Source organism: Eurytemora carolleeae, unplaced genomic scaffold (genome assembly GCF_000591075.1).
Source record: "Eurytemora carolleeae unplaced genomic scaffold, Eaff_2.0 scaffold1052, whole genome shotgun sequence".
In the NCBI taxonomy this organism is placed as follows: Eukaryota; Metazoa; Arthropoda; class Copepoda; order Calanoida; family Temoridae; genus Eurytemora; species Eurytemora carolleeae.
The window spans coordinates 122365-140181 of record NW_019396990.1 but is presented as its reverse complement, the minus strand read 5'-3'; the positions used below and the strand labels follow the sequence as shown (position 1 = coordinate 140181).

Below are 17817 nucleotides of genomic sequence, written 5' to 3'. Positions count from 1 at the left end.
CCCCCCCCCCCCCATCTAAAATTGCAACAAAAAATGTGTAAGACAAAAACTTGACAAAGTTTGATTCTGCAATTTCAATAATAATGAATGTATATGGTTTATAAAAATAATAATCTAAAGTTAAAATTTAAAGATTTTTTGCAAAATAAATATGAATAAACTGACAACAGAAGGTTTCTGACCTTGCTCTGAATACCCTCCTGCAAATATCATTCTTATTCAAACTTAAATTCATTTGGCAGATATTACATGAACTTGCTTTGACTCAGAGGCGTAATCAGGGGGGGGGGGTTATGGGGGCTAAGCCCCCCTTGGACCAGTGAAATCTATTGATTTCAGGCTTCAACGGGTTCTGAGCACCCCGCTGGAAAGAAAAAAATCAAGCCCCCCCTGGACAAATTACTGAATACACCCCTGTGCATTGTTATTAAACTAAGGAGGAAAACTAAGGAAAGGGTGTATAAAGTAGATATATAAGATAGGTGAATGTTTTGCTTCTTTTTTAAAGAAAATGATCATTGACCAAATACAAATTAAGTTGAACCACATTATAGTCTAAGTTGAACCACTTCTCTTCAACTTGAACTGGTGGACTATCAAGAGAATTAGTTCAGTTACGTCTACGTAGTTCAAATGGTTTCTGGGACAGAACTAAATGAATTGGAGAGATTGCTGAACTATCATACCACCGATTTAAATTCTCATAAATCTTTAACTTTTAATCGGTTTTTGAAAATATAAACCAATGGTAAGTGGCTCAGCGAACGAACTTACTTTCATTGCATTTGGTCCCTGAGCTCACATCAAAAAATCAAATAATCATTATGAGTTATGTTTACCCCTCCGTTTTCCTAAATAAATGATTTTATAAAGAATAATATAAGTTCCTGAGTTTAGAACAGGTTCAGGTTGACCCTCTCCTCTGGCCTCAACCCTCACACTCACAGTGTCAGGGCGAACCTAAACAGAAAACCCAAAGCTCGCATATTCATAATTTTGTTGTTTACATACAGTGAATCCCAGATATATGAATACATAGCAAGAATTTTTTACAATGTCGTATTCTCAACATATTTAAGAACAAATGCCACGGAAAAACGAATTTAATATATCATTGCTGTCCTTCATATTTCAGGGCTATTTATTTACCTTGAATTAAGAATAAACACCAGTTTCTTCAGAATTATCAAAAAACTACATTTATATTTGGATATAATTTCATGAATCATATTCAACCCTTTGAAGCTGCCAACATCTCAGCAGCTTTCTTTTTGTGCAGACCAATGATGAAGCTTTACAGCTGTCATACTTTTAAAAATAAATAACAAGACGACATTTCGATCGCTCTTGCTATGTATTTATTTTTGTGAGATTGGCTGTAATATATTCTTTTTTTAAATTATGCAAATTTTTAATTAAAGAACATAAAAACTCATTTTTTTATTCTATTCTTGGACATCTTTTTTTCAGAGAAACTAAAACAGCCAGAGAGTGTACAATAAGTATATTGTATACAAATAATTTACAGTGGATACATTTAAACTGTGGATTAAAAAGACCACTGTAAGACCTAAGTTTTTAACAATTTATTATATTAATTTTTGATTTTATAAATATGGATACAGTTGATACAGTAAAATTCTGATTTGCTTCATCTTCTTGTCATCCTTTCTAACTTTTTCCTCTTCTGTTGACTGCCCTTAATAATTTTGAAGAAAAAACGAAAATTTGTCGAAACCAGAATTTTTGGGACACTCTGCTCATTGTAATCATTTGAGTGTGTTCTGTTTTGCAGTTTTGCTGAATCTTTAGTTTTCTTGTTGCACAACTGGAAATGTCTGACCTTGCACACAGTTGATCAGGCTGTCTTAAGGTCAGAAGCAAGGTAGAGGGACAAGGTGGAATAAAAAGGGTTTTTGCAATTGTTCCTTTGAGTTTCATTCTATACATTGAGTTTTGTGTCCAAGTCCTATGTTCCGCCTAGAGGTCTTAATGATGGATCCAACAACATTCGTCCACTAAGAAATCAATTCCAAATGTTGTTTGTGATAAATAGGAGAAGGAAATTTGGAGTAGTTAGGAAAGGAGGGTATCGAGGGACTCCCCTAAGGAAGGAACCCTGTTTTCTCCCAAATTTATACTCTTTCCGAGTTCTGCAGTATTTAGGGTTACCCATTGGCATTGTCAACAGTATCCGTTCTTCATAGTCGACTGAGTATTACAGCTGGAAGAGTAAAAAGCCGACATCATATTGCTTGGTTACCAACCTCACAGGATTCTTCTTTCTATTTTTCTTGTTTCTGATGTTTTTGAGATGTGGTGCTGCCATGCTAATTTTCCACAGCACTCCCCTGCTGCATCCTTTCTCCGACTACTTAGAGCAGAGCTGAGTACTGAATTACTATTACCTAACCGTACTGATGCCTACCCGCAACTGAGGTAAGACCTAATTAATCATTTAAGATAGTGCAATGCACTTGAAACATACATATAATATGTGAAGTTTGCAGTGTACACTGATCTCAACCAATAAGTTAATTTTTAGGCAACTGTTCAAATTATTTGCTTGATAACAACATTAAATTCTTACAAGATTGCTTAAAGGGAGTGTTCGTGAAAAATGAAAGGGGGTATAGACTTAATGCGATAAAAAAGCGCTTTTGATCGCTACTAATCTCACTTCTATCTGTTGCGTTTATCGATGACTATAGGTTGTAATATCTGAATGATTTGTTTGAAATTAATTAGATTTTTTTACGGTCTAAGTCGTATGTTGCATCTCTCTGAATTTGTATGTACACTACGTTCTTCGGTATTAATCGTTTTTAACAATTTTCTCCTTATAGACGAAACAGCTAGAAGTAAGATTAGTAGCGATCAAAAGCGCTTTTTTATCGCATTAAGCCTATACCCCCTTTAATTTTTCGCGAACACTCCCTTTAAATGTCGTCTTACTATTCCATAGTTTCTAGTTCCCACTGTATGAAGATAAACTAACCGAGCTTGGAGAACAGGTATAGTTCCCACTCTGCTCCACCTGCAGGTTGTGTAGGGTCAGCTGAGATATCAGGGTTCTACTGTGCAGCTGGGATACACCAACAGATATACCCCGCTCCTCATCATAGTTTATCATACGGGAGTTATGGTACCTAGAGTACAGATATTAATAGTAATGGTACCTAGAGAACAGATATTAATAGTAATGGTACCTAGAGTACAGATATTAATAGTAATGGTTACTAGAGTACAGATATTAATAGTATGTTACCTAGAGTACAGATATAACTAGTATGTTACCTAGAGCACAGATATATTAATAGTTATGGTACCTAGAGTACAGATATCAATAGTTATGGTACCTAGAGTATATGTATTAATAGTTATGGTACCTAGAGTACAGATATTAATAGAAATGGTACCTAGAGTACAGATATAACTAGTATGTTACCTAGAGTACAGATATATCAATAGCTATGGTGCCTAGAGTACAGATATTAATAGAAATGGTACCTAGAGTACAGATATAACTATTATGTTACCTAGAGTACAGATATTTATAGTTATGGTACCTAGGTTACAGATATTAATAGTTATAGTACATAGAATACATATATTAATAGTTATAGTACATAGAATACATATATTAATAGTTTTGGTACCTAGAGTACAGATATTTATAGTTATGGTACCTAGGGTACAGATATTAATAGTTATAGTACATAGAATACATATATTACTAGTTTTGGTACCTAGAGTACAGATATTTATAGTTATGGTACCTAGGGTACTAATTCTTTTAGTTTTGTTACCTAAAGTACAAATCACTAAAGTTAAATCACCTAGGGTACACATTTTATAACGGTGACGGGTACAAGTATAGTGTATACGTCTTTCTTTGCATTATGAATATCAAGACTTAAATGATAGACTTTTGTTTACTTGAATATCAATTTATTGAATATTATTGGGTTTCCATCCATGCATTGTATTTTCTAAACTGCAATTTAGGAGAGAATAATTGATATGCTTTGTATTGATGTATTGATGTATACTTGGATCATGTAAACTTGGTTGCAACTTCAAGCATCCTTTTAGCTGCAACAATGCTCAATTCTCTCGCTATAGCTATTTTTGCAATGTACTAAATTATTAAAGGAATAAGGGTTAAAGGTGCAATTTGCCAAAAAAATAGATCAGTCAGAGTGTACTATCGAATCATGAATACAAGGGAAAAGTTATGATTAAAACTAAAGTATACGTTTTTGCCACAAAATCAGTTTTTTTTTAATTCCTTAATCTTTGCAACCAGATATCTTAGACCTTTGATATTTCAATCCATGAATTCTGTTAGGTCAAATTGTCTAAGTTTCAGATATCAAAGGTTAAAACCATCTGGTAGCAAAAACATAGGGATTAGAAGATTTGAAAATTTGTATACATTTAAAACGCCCAAAAATGATTTAGTACTAAACACATTCAATATATGTAAAGCGTTTTTTATTTTACAACATATTTTTAAAGATAAAAATAACACTCAATTAAAATTATAGTAAAGGACCCCTCCCAGCATATGAGTTTGCCTATTTCTTAAAAACTTCAAAAAATGCATGAAAGTCTAAATTCTAAACATTGAATCTAAATTAACTAAATTGTTTCATTAAACTGTTATCATATTGTCCTTAAATTAAATAATTTTTGTTGAAATAAATTGAATGGTGTCAATAAAAAGGTAATCTTAGAATTTTTGTTATTTTAATTTTTGTTTACTTTTATTTTTGTTTACTCTTATTTTTCTTTTCAAATGTATAAGGATTTAATGTCCTGGTTAGAATAGTATTGTATTGTATTAAGTTGTTGAATATTCATTATTCATGGTTCTAATGATTCCATTAAAATAAAATTAACAACAAATGCATTAATTATAATAATAAGGCAGAATAATATTATTAGGTTGTGGACGAATTCCAGAACTGCAGAAACATGCAATGTTTATTCTACAGGGTGTCCCAATAAATGTTTATTTTAAAGGGTGTCCCAATAAATGTTTATTTTACAGGGTGTCCCAATAAATGTTTATTTTAAAGGGTGTCCCAATAAATGTTTATTCTAGAGGGTGTCCCAATAAATGTTTATTCTAAAGGGTGTCCCAATAAATGTTTATTCTACAGGGTGTCCAAATAAATGTGTATTCTACAGGGTGTCCCAATAAATTTGTATTCTACAGGGTGTCCCAATAAACAAAATCGTTTTAAGATGACTTCAATGACATTGTGTGGATAAAAAAGGTTTAGGACATTTTAAAAATTCTCATTTATTAGATGATTTCAAAATTTTGTGTTTGTAATCAAAATTAAATAAAAATCTTAACGAGATTCTTAATATCTCCAGTTTTCAATAATTAAACCGTATCCTTTTTTGTTTTGAGAATTTACTTGTTAAAATAGGCTAAAGAATAATTGCCACAGTTAAATTCAAAAGTTGACATGTTGCACTCTACTGGTATTGTCATGAAAGGTAGGCCGCAATGTGTTCGAACTAGTTTTACTACATAAACTCCTTTTATCTCTCTGATTGAATTAAGAATTGATCATACATACATAAACTTATTCAACTCATATGCTTTTTCTGTTTTACTAATAAGGGAGAATTTTTAATTTCAAATTCTAAAATTTAAATATTTTCAAATACAAATTCCTGCACACGATAAAAGAGCAGCGGTGGATTGCAATAGTCAAATGGAAAACAAATTCTCCTAGCCGGATACGCAGTCGTTATTTTGAAAATAAATGCTATAGGAGTATCTATGGTAAAAAGTTATGGAAGAATGCTGTACCCGCAGAGTTAGCTGTACCTACATATTTTCATGTCCAAGTGATAAAGAAAGACCATAATTATGCCCTGCCATCTTCTCAAGAAACTATTCAACTTCTCCAAGATAGTGCGGAAATGGGAATGAAATACAGTGAGAAATGTTCCAACCTTCAAAAACGTTAAAAAAAAACTTGAAAAAACTGTGGAAGATCTCCAGGATGCACTGAAAACTGCGTACCAAAAATATTCAATCCTTTAGAAGTGAAAATGAAAATAAAGAAAATATTTTTTAGCTATATAAATTACCGAGATCCATGTAGCCCAGAGTTTTTTTGATTAAAAACCTTTTTTTGCTTAAGCGAAAATAAATATTTTCAGAAATCACCCCCGAGTACTGTAATATACAGATTAACCTTTGGAAGTGGAGTACATGTCCTGTACAATCAGTAAAGAATTAGCGTACATCATTACTCTGTATACTATAACCTCGTTGATTAAATATGATGAATTTTGAACGCACGAAAAACGCAGACCACATTTGGGAAATGGTAGGACTAGGGATATTTTGTGTTTTCTGACTGTGCAAATTAATATGATATATATATCCTATGGATTGATATTATATAGTTATATTTTCTTTAGGGACCTTAATCAGGGCAAATATTTCCTTTTTTAACTGTTCAGGCATATGAGTTTCTTTCCGTTGAGTGCTTTCAAAAGAAAATAATTTCATTTATGAAAATTTTGATTTTATTAAATATGATGAATTTTGAACGAACAAGAATTGATAAATGCAATATGAATGCCGCGATTTTAAAGTTCTTTATGACTTTTAGAACTGGTAGACTAGGTAGACTAGGTAGACTAGGTAGACTAGGTAGACTAGATAGACTAGGTAGACTAGTAAGACTAGTTAGACTAGTTAGACTAGTTAGACTAGTAAGACTAGGTAGACTAGGTAGACTAGGTAGACTAGGAAGACTAGGTAGACTAGGTAGACTAGGTAGACTAGGTAGACTAGGTAGACTAGGTAGACTAGGTAGACTAGGTAGACTAGGTAGACTAGGTAGACTAGGTAGACTAGGTAGACTAGGGAGACTAGGTAGACTAGGTAGACTAGGTAGACTAGGTAGACTAGGTAGACTAGGTAGACTAGGCAGGTATATTTACCAGAAAATGTAGCTGGGAGGTCTTGTAATATCTCGTATTGTACAAGTTAACTGCATTCTTGAACCTGATTTGAAAACCTTCTCTTTTCCACCAGTAATCTCAGCATATGCTTCTAGAAAAACAGAAATAATAATGATATTATTTGTAGCTACATTCAAGGATTCCATGCTAATATAGAACTCTGGACTCCCTGAGTATTGAGAACTCTAAACTTCCTTAATATTTAGAACGCTGGACCCCCTGAGTGTCTTAAACTCTGGACTCCCGAGAGTATTTAGACCGAATTCCTGAATGTCTAGAACTCTGGAGTCTGAACTCCATGAGTATCTAAAACTCTGGACTCCCTGGAGTATAAAGAACTCCGGAATCCCTTGAGTGTCTAGAACTCTGGAATCCCTGGAGTATCTAGAACTCTGAAATCCCTGGAGTATCCAGAACTCTAGAATCCCTGAGTATCTATAACTCTGCACTCCCTGGAGTATCTATAACTCTGGACTTCCTGAGTATCTATAACTCTGGACTCCCTGGAGTATCAAGAACTCTGGAATCCCTGGAGTATATATAAATCTGGAATCCGTAAAGTATCTAGAACTCTGGACTCCCCGAGTATCTAGAACTATGGAATCCCTAAAGTATCTAGAACTCTGGACTCCTTGGATTATTTAGAACTCTGGACTCCCTGAGTATCTATAACTCTGGACTCCCTGGAGTATCAAGAACTCTGGAATCCCTGGAGTATCAAGAACTCTGGAATCCCTGGAGTATCAAGAACTCTGGAATCCCTGGAGTATATACAACTCTGGAATCCCTGAGTATCTAGAACTGTGGACTCCCTGGAGTATTTAGAACTCTGGAATCCCTAAAGTATCCAGAACTCTGGTTAATATTCGGTTAAACTTTAAAAGTTTTAAACTTTAAATTGTCGGTCATTTAACCTTTTACAAGAAAACCATTACAGAAAATTTAAGGTTAGTTTAAATTTATTCATTTCACCCATACATAACATATACAATAATATACATATATCATTCATACTTTTACCATACGCCAATTATTATCTTTTTATCAATGGGGGTTGTATGAGGGTTGTATAAATGATCTATGAGGGTCGTATGAGGGTTGTATGAAGGGTATATGTATAAGGGTTGTATAAGGATTGTATGAGAGATATATGAGAGTTGTATGAGCGTTGTATGAGAGTTGTATGAGGGTTGTATGAGAGTTGTATGAGAGTTGTATGAGGGTTGTATGAGAGTTGTATGAGGGTTTTATGAGGGTTTTATGAGGGTTGTATGAGAGTTGTATGAGGGTTGCATGAGGATTGTATGAGAGTTGTATGAGAGTTGTTTGAGGGTTGTATTAGAGTTGTATGAGGGTTGTATGAGAGTTGTATGAGGGTTGTATGAGAGTTGTATAAGGGTTGTGTTAGAGTTGTATGAGGGTTGTATGACAGTTGTATGAGAGTTGTATGAGAGTTGTATGAGGGTTGTATGAGGGTTGTATGAGAGTTGTATGAGGGTTGCATGAGGATTGTATGAGAGTTGTATGAGAGTTGTTTGAGGGTTGTATTAGAGTTGTATGAGGGTTGTATGAGAGTTGTATGAGGGTTGTATGAGAGTTGTATAAGGGTTGTGTTAGAGTTGTATGAGGGTTGTATGAGAGTTGTATTAGAGTTGTATGAGAGTTGTATGAGGGTTGTATGAGAGTTGTATGAGAATTGTATGAGGGTTGCATGAGGGTTGTATGAGAGTTGTATGAGGGTTGTATTAGAGTTGTATGAGAGTTGTATGAGGGTTGCATGAGGGTTGTATGAGAGTTTTATGAGAGTTGTATGAGGGTTGTATTAGAGTTGTATGAGGGTTGTATTAGAGTTGTATGAAGGTTGTATGAGAGTTTTATGAGGGTTGCATGAGGGTTGTATGAGGGTTGTATGAGGGTTGCATGAGGGTTGCATGAGGGTTGTATGAGGGTTGCATGAGGGTTGTATGAGGGTTTATGAAGATTGTATGAGGGTTGTATGAGGGTTGTATGAGGGTTGTATGAGGGTTGTATGTGGTTTGTATGAGAGTTGTATGAGAGTTGTTTGAGGGTTGTATGTGGTTTGTATGGGGGTTGCAAGAGAGTTGTATGAGAGTTGTATGGAGGTTGTATGAGGGTTGTATGAGGGTTGTATGAGGGTTGTATGAGGGTTGTATGAGGGTTGTATGTGGGTTGTATGAGGGTTGTATGAGGGTTGTATGAGAGTTATATGAGAGTTGTATGAGGTTTGTATGAGGGTTGCATGAGGGTTGTATGAGAGTTGTATGAAGGTTGTATGAGGGTTGTATGAGGGTTGTATGAGGGTTGTATAAAGGGTTGTTTTATAAAAGGTCTATGGAGGGAGGGGATGCAGAGCCGCCATGAGTCCTGAACAAATGACCTCGAGCCTCTTTGCCTCTCGCTACGTCTCCAAACCTCTGCCGTTCTGTCTCCACGCCTGCATTTTAATTTCCGCTCGCTGTATTTATTTTTTATTTACCTTTTTGGCTTAACCAACCATAAATTAAAATATATCTCTTCATAGAAGAATCCACAATAGTTTCATTAATTGATTATAACTTGTTTTCTTGTGAAAAGTGTACACAAAGCTTATGATAAAAGCACAAATTCAAGTATTTCACAAAAACTAATTTGTTTTGTGAATTGGTGCTCATATAGTTTGATTCTTATATGAAACACCTGTCAAATAATATAAATTTCACTATCTTTATATAAAACAACAATAGTTATTTCCAAGTTATAGAATTTGTGAAATTTAGAAAACAAAAATATAAGTTTTAATCTCAATTGAAAGAGACTTTTCAATGCAAATAGTTTATATATCATTAAAAACTATCTTATCGTTAAACTTATATATTTCAAGAAGAGCAAAAATTCCTTGGCAAACTTCTATTTCCTACTGGTAAACTTAGTGATGCGTTCGATTACATCAAGAGTAACCAGCTTATCTAGACATAAACATTCCTAAACCAACTTATGTAGACATAAACATTCTTAAACCAGCTTATCTAGACATAAACATTCCTAAACCAGCTTATCTAGACATAAACAAGTTAGCCGAACCATTTTCTGTAGGTGAGAGGGAAGGCACACAACACCATTTTTTGTCCGACCACAAATGACATAAATATCATCATTATTTCTTCCGGCATTATTTAAATTTTTGTTTAAAGTGCTTTTTATAATTTTATTCAAATTTTGACCCAAATGATGTTGTTTATAATAGTTTAAAATATTTATTCTGTTTTTTTAAGAAGACTAACTTAAATTTTCGTTAAAAACCAACTGCCATGTTCCCAACTAAAAAATGTAAATTTTTAGTTGCAGATTCTAAAACTCCCAGCCTAATATTACCTAAAAGTTGTAGTTTACGAGTTAAATTGGGATGAAAAATCGTTTTATTTTTTCAAACAAAATATATTTTAAACCAAATCAATTCATACTGAACAACATGACGTTACCTAAACTTGAAAAAAACGAATTATAAGACATACAAAAGTATAGTTGAAAGCACAGAATTAACGCCCAGACGAAAAAATGATGTGTCCGGAAGAAATAATGGTTAGCTGTGACGTCGTTTGTGATGCGGACGGAAGAAATAGTGTGCCTTCCCGCCCTCGCGGTAGTGGTGCTAGCCCTATATTGGAACTTTTTGTCATATTTCACCTTGTTTCCTGCACCCAGTCTTTTTATCTATTTATTGATGCACTTTTTGTTCGACCTATTATAGTTTTTATGATTTCAGATGATAGAGTCTGTATCTTGTGATACGTATTATAAAGTACACCGACCATAAACTACCAAGGTGACGTATTATAGAGTACACCGACCATAAACTACCAAGGAAACATTTCCAAGTTATAGAATTTGTGAAATTTAGAAAACAAAAATATAAGTTTTAATCTCAATTGACAGAGACTTTTCAATGCAAATAGTTTATATATCATTAAAAACTATTTTATCGTGTTGAGATTATTTGAAAAATTTTTTTTTTTGTGAATGTAAAAGCCAAATATCTTTCATTGGAGACCAAATGTGGAACGGAGGCTGGGAGACGTATAGCGAGAGGTGCGGAGACAGTTATGCTGGGCTTGGAGGTCATCCATGGTATCAGGAGGCTCCGGAGGTAATTTCGCTGGGCTCATGGAGGCTCTGTACCCCTCCCTCGTCTATTAAGGTTCAGACAAAAGTTTCTAAGATGCATTATTCTCAAGGTTTCTAGTAAACCCTCTACTCTGAGCATGGATTATGATAGATCTAAACCTGGATATTAATTATTACTGGCTGAGTGGTGAAACACTGAGCTCTAGCAGGTGTGCTAGACACCTAGAAAACTAAAGATTTACCAACCACACGTCTAAATGGAATTGGAGACACAAAGAACCACTTTCAAGAACAGAAGAACTTCATAAAAATCTGGAGTATTCACTCCATTACACAGTGACAATAGAAGAGAAATATCTTTTATATAAATGAACCAAGGAGCTAAATACAGAACAGTGAAAACGTATTTTAACTTTTATTTCTTGACACAATAAATGTAAATTTAACTCGATTCTTATTCTTAAATGAAATTTATGTTTTCATGGTAAACATTAGAATAAATACTTTCATATCAATAATTCTCAAAGCTAGGACGATCAAGGGTTCAGGACTATCCTAAAAGTATGAAACGGTTTATAATTGTTTAATAATAGTTCAAGTTATAAGGCGTGTGCTTTCGAGTGCGCGGAAATGATTTGATTATGAGAGGATTCTGTATTAATTATATAGATTATCTAGATGTACACTATGGTTAACACTGAGAGGGATTATCAAGAAGATTAATTATTTAGAAGTTTGGAGCAGGAGGAGAACATCTCATTTATACAAGAAGAAATTCAAAAACTGTGCATTATTATAGCTATCATCCAATGCACCCACAATGCCAAATTATCTAGTTGACTGGCCAACAGATTGTGAAAAACATATTCAAAAATTTACCATTTTTATTTTTTACCCAGATTTTCCTTTCTCAATAGCCTTTTCTTATCCAAACAGAGATTTTAGAGTTTCTATGGCCACGAAAATGTGTAAAATCTGTTTCCAGTAAATATTCCATTACATTTCGAACTTTACTCCAATACATCAAGAGTGAATAATATACAGAAGGAAGGAAGCAAATAGTATTTTCAATAGAGAGGTTTAGAAAGATATAGGAAAGGGTTTAGTATATAACACTGACTACATAATGAACACTTTATTTCTATTCGATGTTTCTGGACAAAAAATATTTGATTATTTACGAAATCCACAAACAACTAAAATTCTACGCTTGTTCTTCCCAGTCTCAGAACAATTCGTGAAGAACGATTTAAAAATAAATTTTTGTTTTTAGAAAAATATTACGGAAATAAATTATTATTGTCCATATATTGCCTTTCAATGGGTGTCTTTTCCGATTGCAACATTTCGTTCTGTACTGGAGGTAAACAACCAAGGTGACGTATTATAAAGTACACCGACCATAAACTACCAAGGTGACGTATTATAGAGTACACCGACCATAAACTACCAAGGTAACGTATTATAGTGTACACAGACCATAAATTACCAAGCTAACGTATTATAGTACACCGACCATAAACTACCAAGGTGACGTATTATAGAGTACACCGACCATAAACTACCAAGGAAACGTATTATAGAGTACACTGACCATAAACTACCAAGGTGACGTATTATAGAGTACACTGACCATAAACTACCAAGGTAACGTATTACAGAGTACACTGGCCATAAACTACCAAGGTGGCGTATTACAGAGTACACTGGCCATAAACAACCAAGCTGACGTATTATAGAGTACACCGACCATAAACTACCAAGGTAACGTATTTTAGAGTACACTGGCCATAAAAACCAAGGTGACGTATTATAGAGTACACCGACAATAAACTACCAAGGTAACGTATTATAGAGTACACCGACCATAACCTACCAAGGTAACGTATTAGAGTACACCGACCATAAACTACCAAGGTAACGTATTATAGAGTACAACGACCATAAACTACCAAGGTAACGTATTATAGAGTACACCGACCATAAACTACAAAGGTAACGTATTATAGAGTACACTGACCATAAACTACCACGGTAACGTATTATAAAGTACACCGACCAGCATAAACTACCAAGGTAACGTATTATAGAGTACACTGGCCATAAACTACCAAGGTAGCGTATTATAGAGTACACAGACCAAAAACTACCAAGGTGACGTATTATAGAGTACACTGGCCATAAACAACCAAGGTGACGTATTATAGAGTACACCGACCATAAACTACAAAGGTAACGTATTATAGTGTACACAGACCATAAATTACCAAGCTAACGTATTATAGAATACACCGACCATAAACTACCAAGGTAAAGTATTATAGAGTACACTGGCCATAAACTACCAAGATAACGTATTATAGAGAACACTGGCCATAAACAACCAAGGTGACGTATTATAGAGTAAACTGGCCATAAACTACCAAGGTAACGTATTACAGAGAACACTGGTCATAAATTACCAAGGTGACGTATTATAGAGTACACTGACCAGAAACTACCAAGGTGACGTATTATAGAGTACACTGGACATAAACTACCAAGTTGGCGTATTTTAGAGTACACTGGCCGTAAACTATCAAGGTGGCGTATTATAGAGTACACTGGCCGTAAACTACCAAGTTGATGTATTATAGAGTACACTGACCATTAACTACCAAGGTGACGTATTTAAAGTACACTGGCCATAAGCTACCAAGGTGGCGTATTATAGAGTACACTGGCCATAAACTACCAAGGTGGCGTATTATAGAGTACACTGACCATAAACTACAAAGGTGGCGTATGTATTATAGAGTACACCGACCATAAACTACCAAGGTAACATATTATAGAGTAGACAGACCATAAACTACCAAGGTAGCGTATTATAGAGTACACAGACCATAAACTACCAAGGTAACGTATTATAGAGTACACTGGCCATAAACAACCAAGGTGGCGTATTATAGAGTACACTGACCATAAACTACCAAGGTAACGTATTATAGAGTACACAGACCATAAACTACGAAGATAACGTATTATAGAGTACACTGACCATAAATTACCAAGGTGACGAATTATAGAGTACACTGACCATAAACTACCAAGGTGACGTATTATAAAGTACACCGACCATAAACTACCAAGGTGACGTATTATAGAGTACACTGGTCATAAGCTACCAAGGTGGCGTATTATAGAGTACACTGGCCATAAACTACCAAGGTGGCGTATTATAGAGTATACTGACCATAAACTACCAAGGTGGCGTATTATAGAGTACACTGACCATAAACTACCAAGGTGACGTATTATAGAGTACACTGACCATAAACTACCAAGGTGACGTATTATAGAGTACACAGACCATAAACTACCAAGGTAACGTATTATAGAGTACACTGACCGTAAACTACCGAGGTGACGTATTATAGAGTACACAGACCATAAACTACCAAGGTGACGTATTATAGAGTACACTGACCATAAACTACCAAGGTGACGTATTATAGAGTACACTGACCATAAACAACAATAAGGTGAAGCATTTAGAGTACACTGATCATAAACAACCATGAGGTGAAGCATATAGAGTACACAGACCATAAACTACCAAGGTGACGTAATCGCGTACACTGACCATAAACAGCCAAGGTGACGTATATTGAAGATGGAGGATAAGTTGTACTCTGACAGATATACAGTCCACCGTCTGATAGTACAACACTTACGATCTGCAAACTCCAATTCTGAAAAAAATCTTTTAAGTTTTTTTTGCCTATCCAATCTATTTTCAAGATAATTAGGATTTACAAAATTTAGTGGCAAAAAGCAAATTTTGATGAAAATTACGAAAATTATCAAAATATTTAAGGCTTTTTTAGTGTAGTTGAAGTAATAATATAGGGTTTAAAGGATTTGAGAGAAGTGTTATTTAACTTTTTAAAGCCACGTTCAGCTCAATATACTTTCATTTAAACTTTCCCGACCTATAAACAAACAAACAAACAAATTAAATAATTTCTTAACTAAATTATTTTATCCAAGTCTCACCGGGATCATTATTAAAAGCAAATTTCAATTTAGAACTTCTTTGAAGAAATACATCTTGCAAAAGTTATGAAAATTCACCAAACTTGAAAAAGAAATTGGAATTTTAAAATGAGGATAAACACTGTAGTCTCAGAAAAAAAAGAAAATATCAAAAGTATCGTTATTAAACCACATTTTTGTTTACAAAACGTAATAAAATTACCAATGTTTTAAAACCGTTAAAGTAAATGGATCTGCAAAATCGTTTTAGTTTTTCGTTTTTCCGTTATGAATAACGATTTTATGTGAGAATAAAAATTTTATAAAATATATAAAAAGTAAACTGTTATATATATATATTTTTTCAATGCACAAAAATGTATAAATCGAACCCTAATGAGCGCAGTAGTATCTAAAAGGAAGTTTTTAAGCCGACCTGCACTATTTTGAAAGATGCCCATCTCTACTTACCATACTAAGCACAGGTCTAGTGATAGAGAGTCTGGAATCCGCAATATACGTGTCATCTCCCACAGTCAGGAGTCGAAGCAATCCAGTATCATTCTTAAACCAGCTTATCTAGACATAAACATTCTTAAACCAGCTTATCTAGAAATAAACATTCTTAAACCAGCTTATCTAGTCATAAACATTCTTAAACAAGCCTTTCTAGTCATAAACATTCTTAAACCAGCTTATCTAGACATAAATATTCTTAAACCCGCTTATCCAGGCATAACCATTCTTAAACCAGCTTATCTAGACATAAACATTCTTAAACCAGCTTATCTAGACATAAACATTCTTAAACCAGCTTATCTAGACATAAATGTTCTTAAACCAGCTTATCTAGATGTAAACATTCTTAAACCAGCTTATCTAGACATAAACATTCTTAAACCAGCTTATCTAGACATAAATGTTCTTAAACCAGCTTATCTAGATGTAAACATTCTTAAACCAGCTTATCTAGATATAAACATTCCTAAACCAGCTTATCTAGACATAAACATTCTTAAACCAGCTTATCTAGCCATAAACATTCTTAAACCAGCTTATCTAGATATAAACAGTCCTAAACCAGCTTATCTAGACATAAATATTCTTAAACCAGCTTATCTAGACATAAACATTCTCTTCTGGATTGGAAAATTATCTCAATAAAACGAGGTAGATTTATCCTGCAGACAACCTGGGAGATGGAAACTAATTTATTGATTTAAAATAAGCTTAATCCGCTTAAATTAGCTTAAACTATTGAAAATAAGCTTAATCTGAAGGAAGTTCACTTAAACTAGCTTAAACTATTAAAATTAAGCTTAATCCGTGGGGAATTCATTTAATCTAGCTTGAACTACTCAAATAAGCTTAATCCGCTTAAACAAGCTTAAACTATTGAAAAATCTCTTTTGCTTTATGCTGAAATATACTTGCTGAAAACTTTCTATCGGTGAAAGGTTAATTTCATTCAAAGGGACTGTAGGTGTACTTGTAAGAAACTCTTCATTTTAAGAGTGCCATGTAAACTGTCACCTAAAAAGCTTTTTCTAATCAATTATACATGAGATATCAATTATCTTCTTTTTAAAGTTGGTTATTTTCAATTGTGGTTTCTCCATAAAGTAATTTGCGAATCTTTAATTTAGAAACAATATGAAAAAATTTATGATAATTAAACACTTTTCAAAAAAAAATACATCATTGATCAGAGAAAATTTAATGGGTACCGTTGTTAATCGTAAATGCCCCTTTTAAAATTGAAGTTCAATTGAAATTTTCAATGCTGAAAATTCAAAATATTCGTTTAAACTGATGAAATCCCACACTAGATTTTTTATCTCACAAAAACTACTGAAAGTTCCATTAACATTAAATATCTATTTTTACAACCAAAACTTAAACTACTGAAGTTTTAACAAACCTACAAATATACAATAAATAAAGACAAACAACAGAACTGAAAAATCCAAAAAAGAGGCAACAAATATAATAAATCAAATAAAGCATAAATTACAATCAAAGACAAACAAGACAAACAAGACAAACAAGACAAACAAGACAAACAAGACAAACAAGACAAACAAGACAAACAAGACAAACAAGACAAACAAGACAGACAAGACAAAGAAGACAAATAAGACAGATAAGCCAAACAGGAATAACTAAAAGAGAAGTCCAGAGATTTAAAATTTTATTCTGAAACTTCTTTTCAAAATACTTTGAGCTCAGAAAATAAAAGATGGAGATGAAAGTTTAATAATAAGTTTTCAAAAACTAAGTTTGAAATTTTGTATTTCCTACACTGCAATCTCGGTTTGTTTATGCAAAACTTTACATTTCCGACTGAGAGATTCAGAATCAGAAAAACGCATTCGTTTATAAAAATTCTATATGTATGTATTCTGATCAAAGTTAGAAATTAATCAAAAAGCTGGTGCTTCATTTAAGAAAGTTCAGCTTCGACGAAATGATTTAAACAAGTAGAGAAAAAATCTTTCATCAGTTTATTTTTATTTTTGAGAAGGTGGAGAGGTGGAGAGAAGGAGAGGTGGGGAGGTGGAGAGGTGGAGAGGTGGAGAGGTGGAGAGGTGGAGAGGTGGAGAGGTGGAGAGGTAGAGAGGTAGAGAGGTGGAGAGGTGGAGAGGTAGTGAGGTGGAGATGTGGAGATGTGGAGAT

The 17817-nt window shown here is 33.8% G+C and overlaps 1 protein-coding gene across 1 annotated transcript in view; it reads right to left on the bottom strand.

Moving 5' to 3' along the window:
• Positions 1-9: 9 nt before the first annotated feature.
• LOC111710838 (adhesion G protein-coupled receptor A2) overlaps positions 10-17817 on the bottom strand; it is a 22774-nt gene continuing 4966 nt past the window's right edge. The window contains exons 4-9 of the mRNA XM_023484998.1: positions 15613-15720; positions 14750-14858; positions 6982-7093; positions 2999-3149; positions 888-960; positions 10-200 (exon numbers count right to left, since the gene is read on the bottom strand). Coding sequence (XP_023340766.1) covers positions 121-200; positions 888-960; positions 2999-3149; positions 6982-7093; positions 14750-14858; positions 15613-15720 — 633 coding nt within the window. The 3' untranslated portion in view covers positions 10-120. The remainder of the gene's footprint in view (positions 201-887; positions 961-2998; positions 3150-6981; positions 7094-14749; positions 14859-15612; positions 15721-17817) is intronic.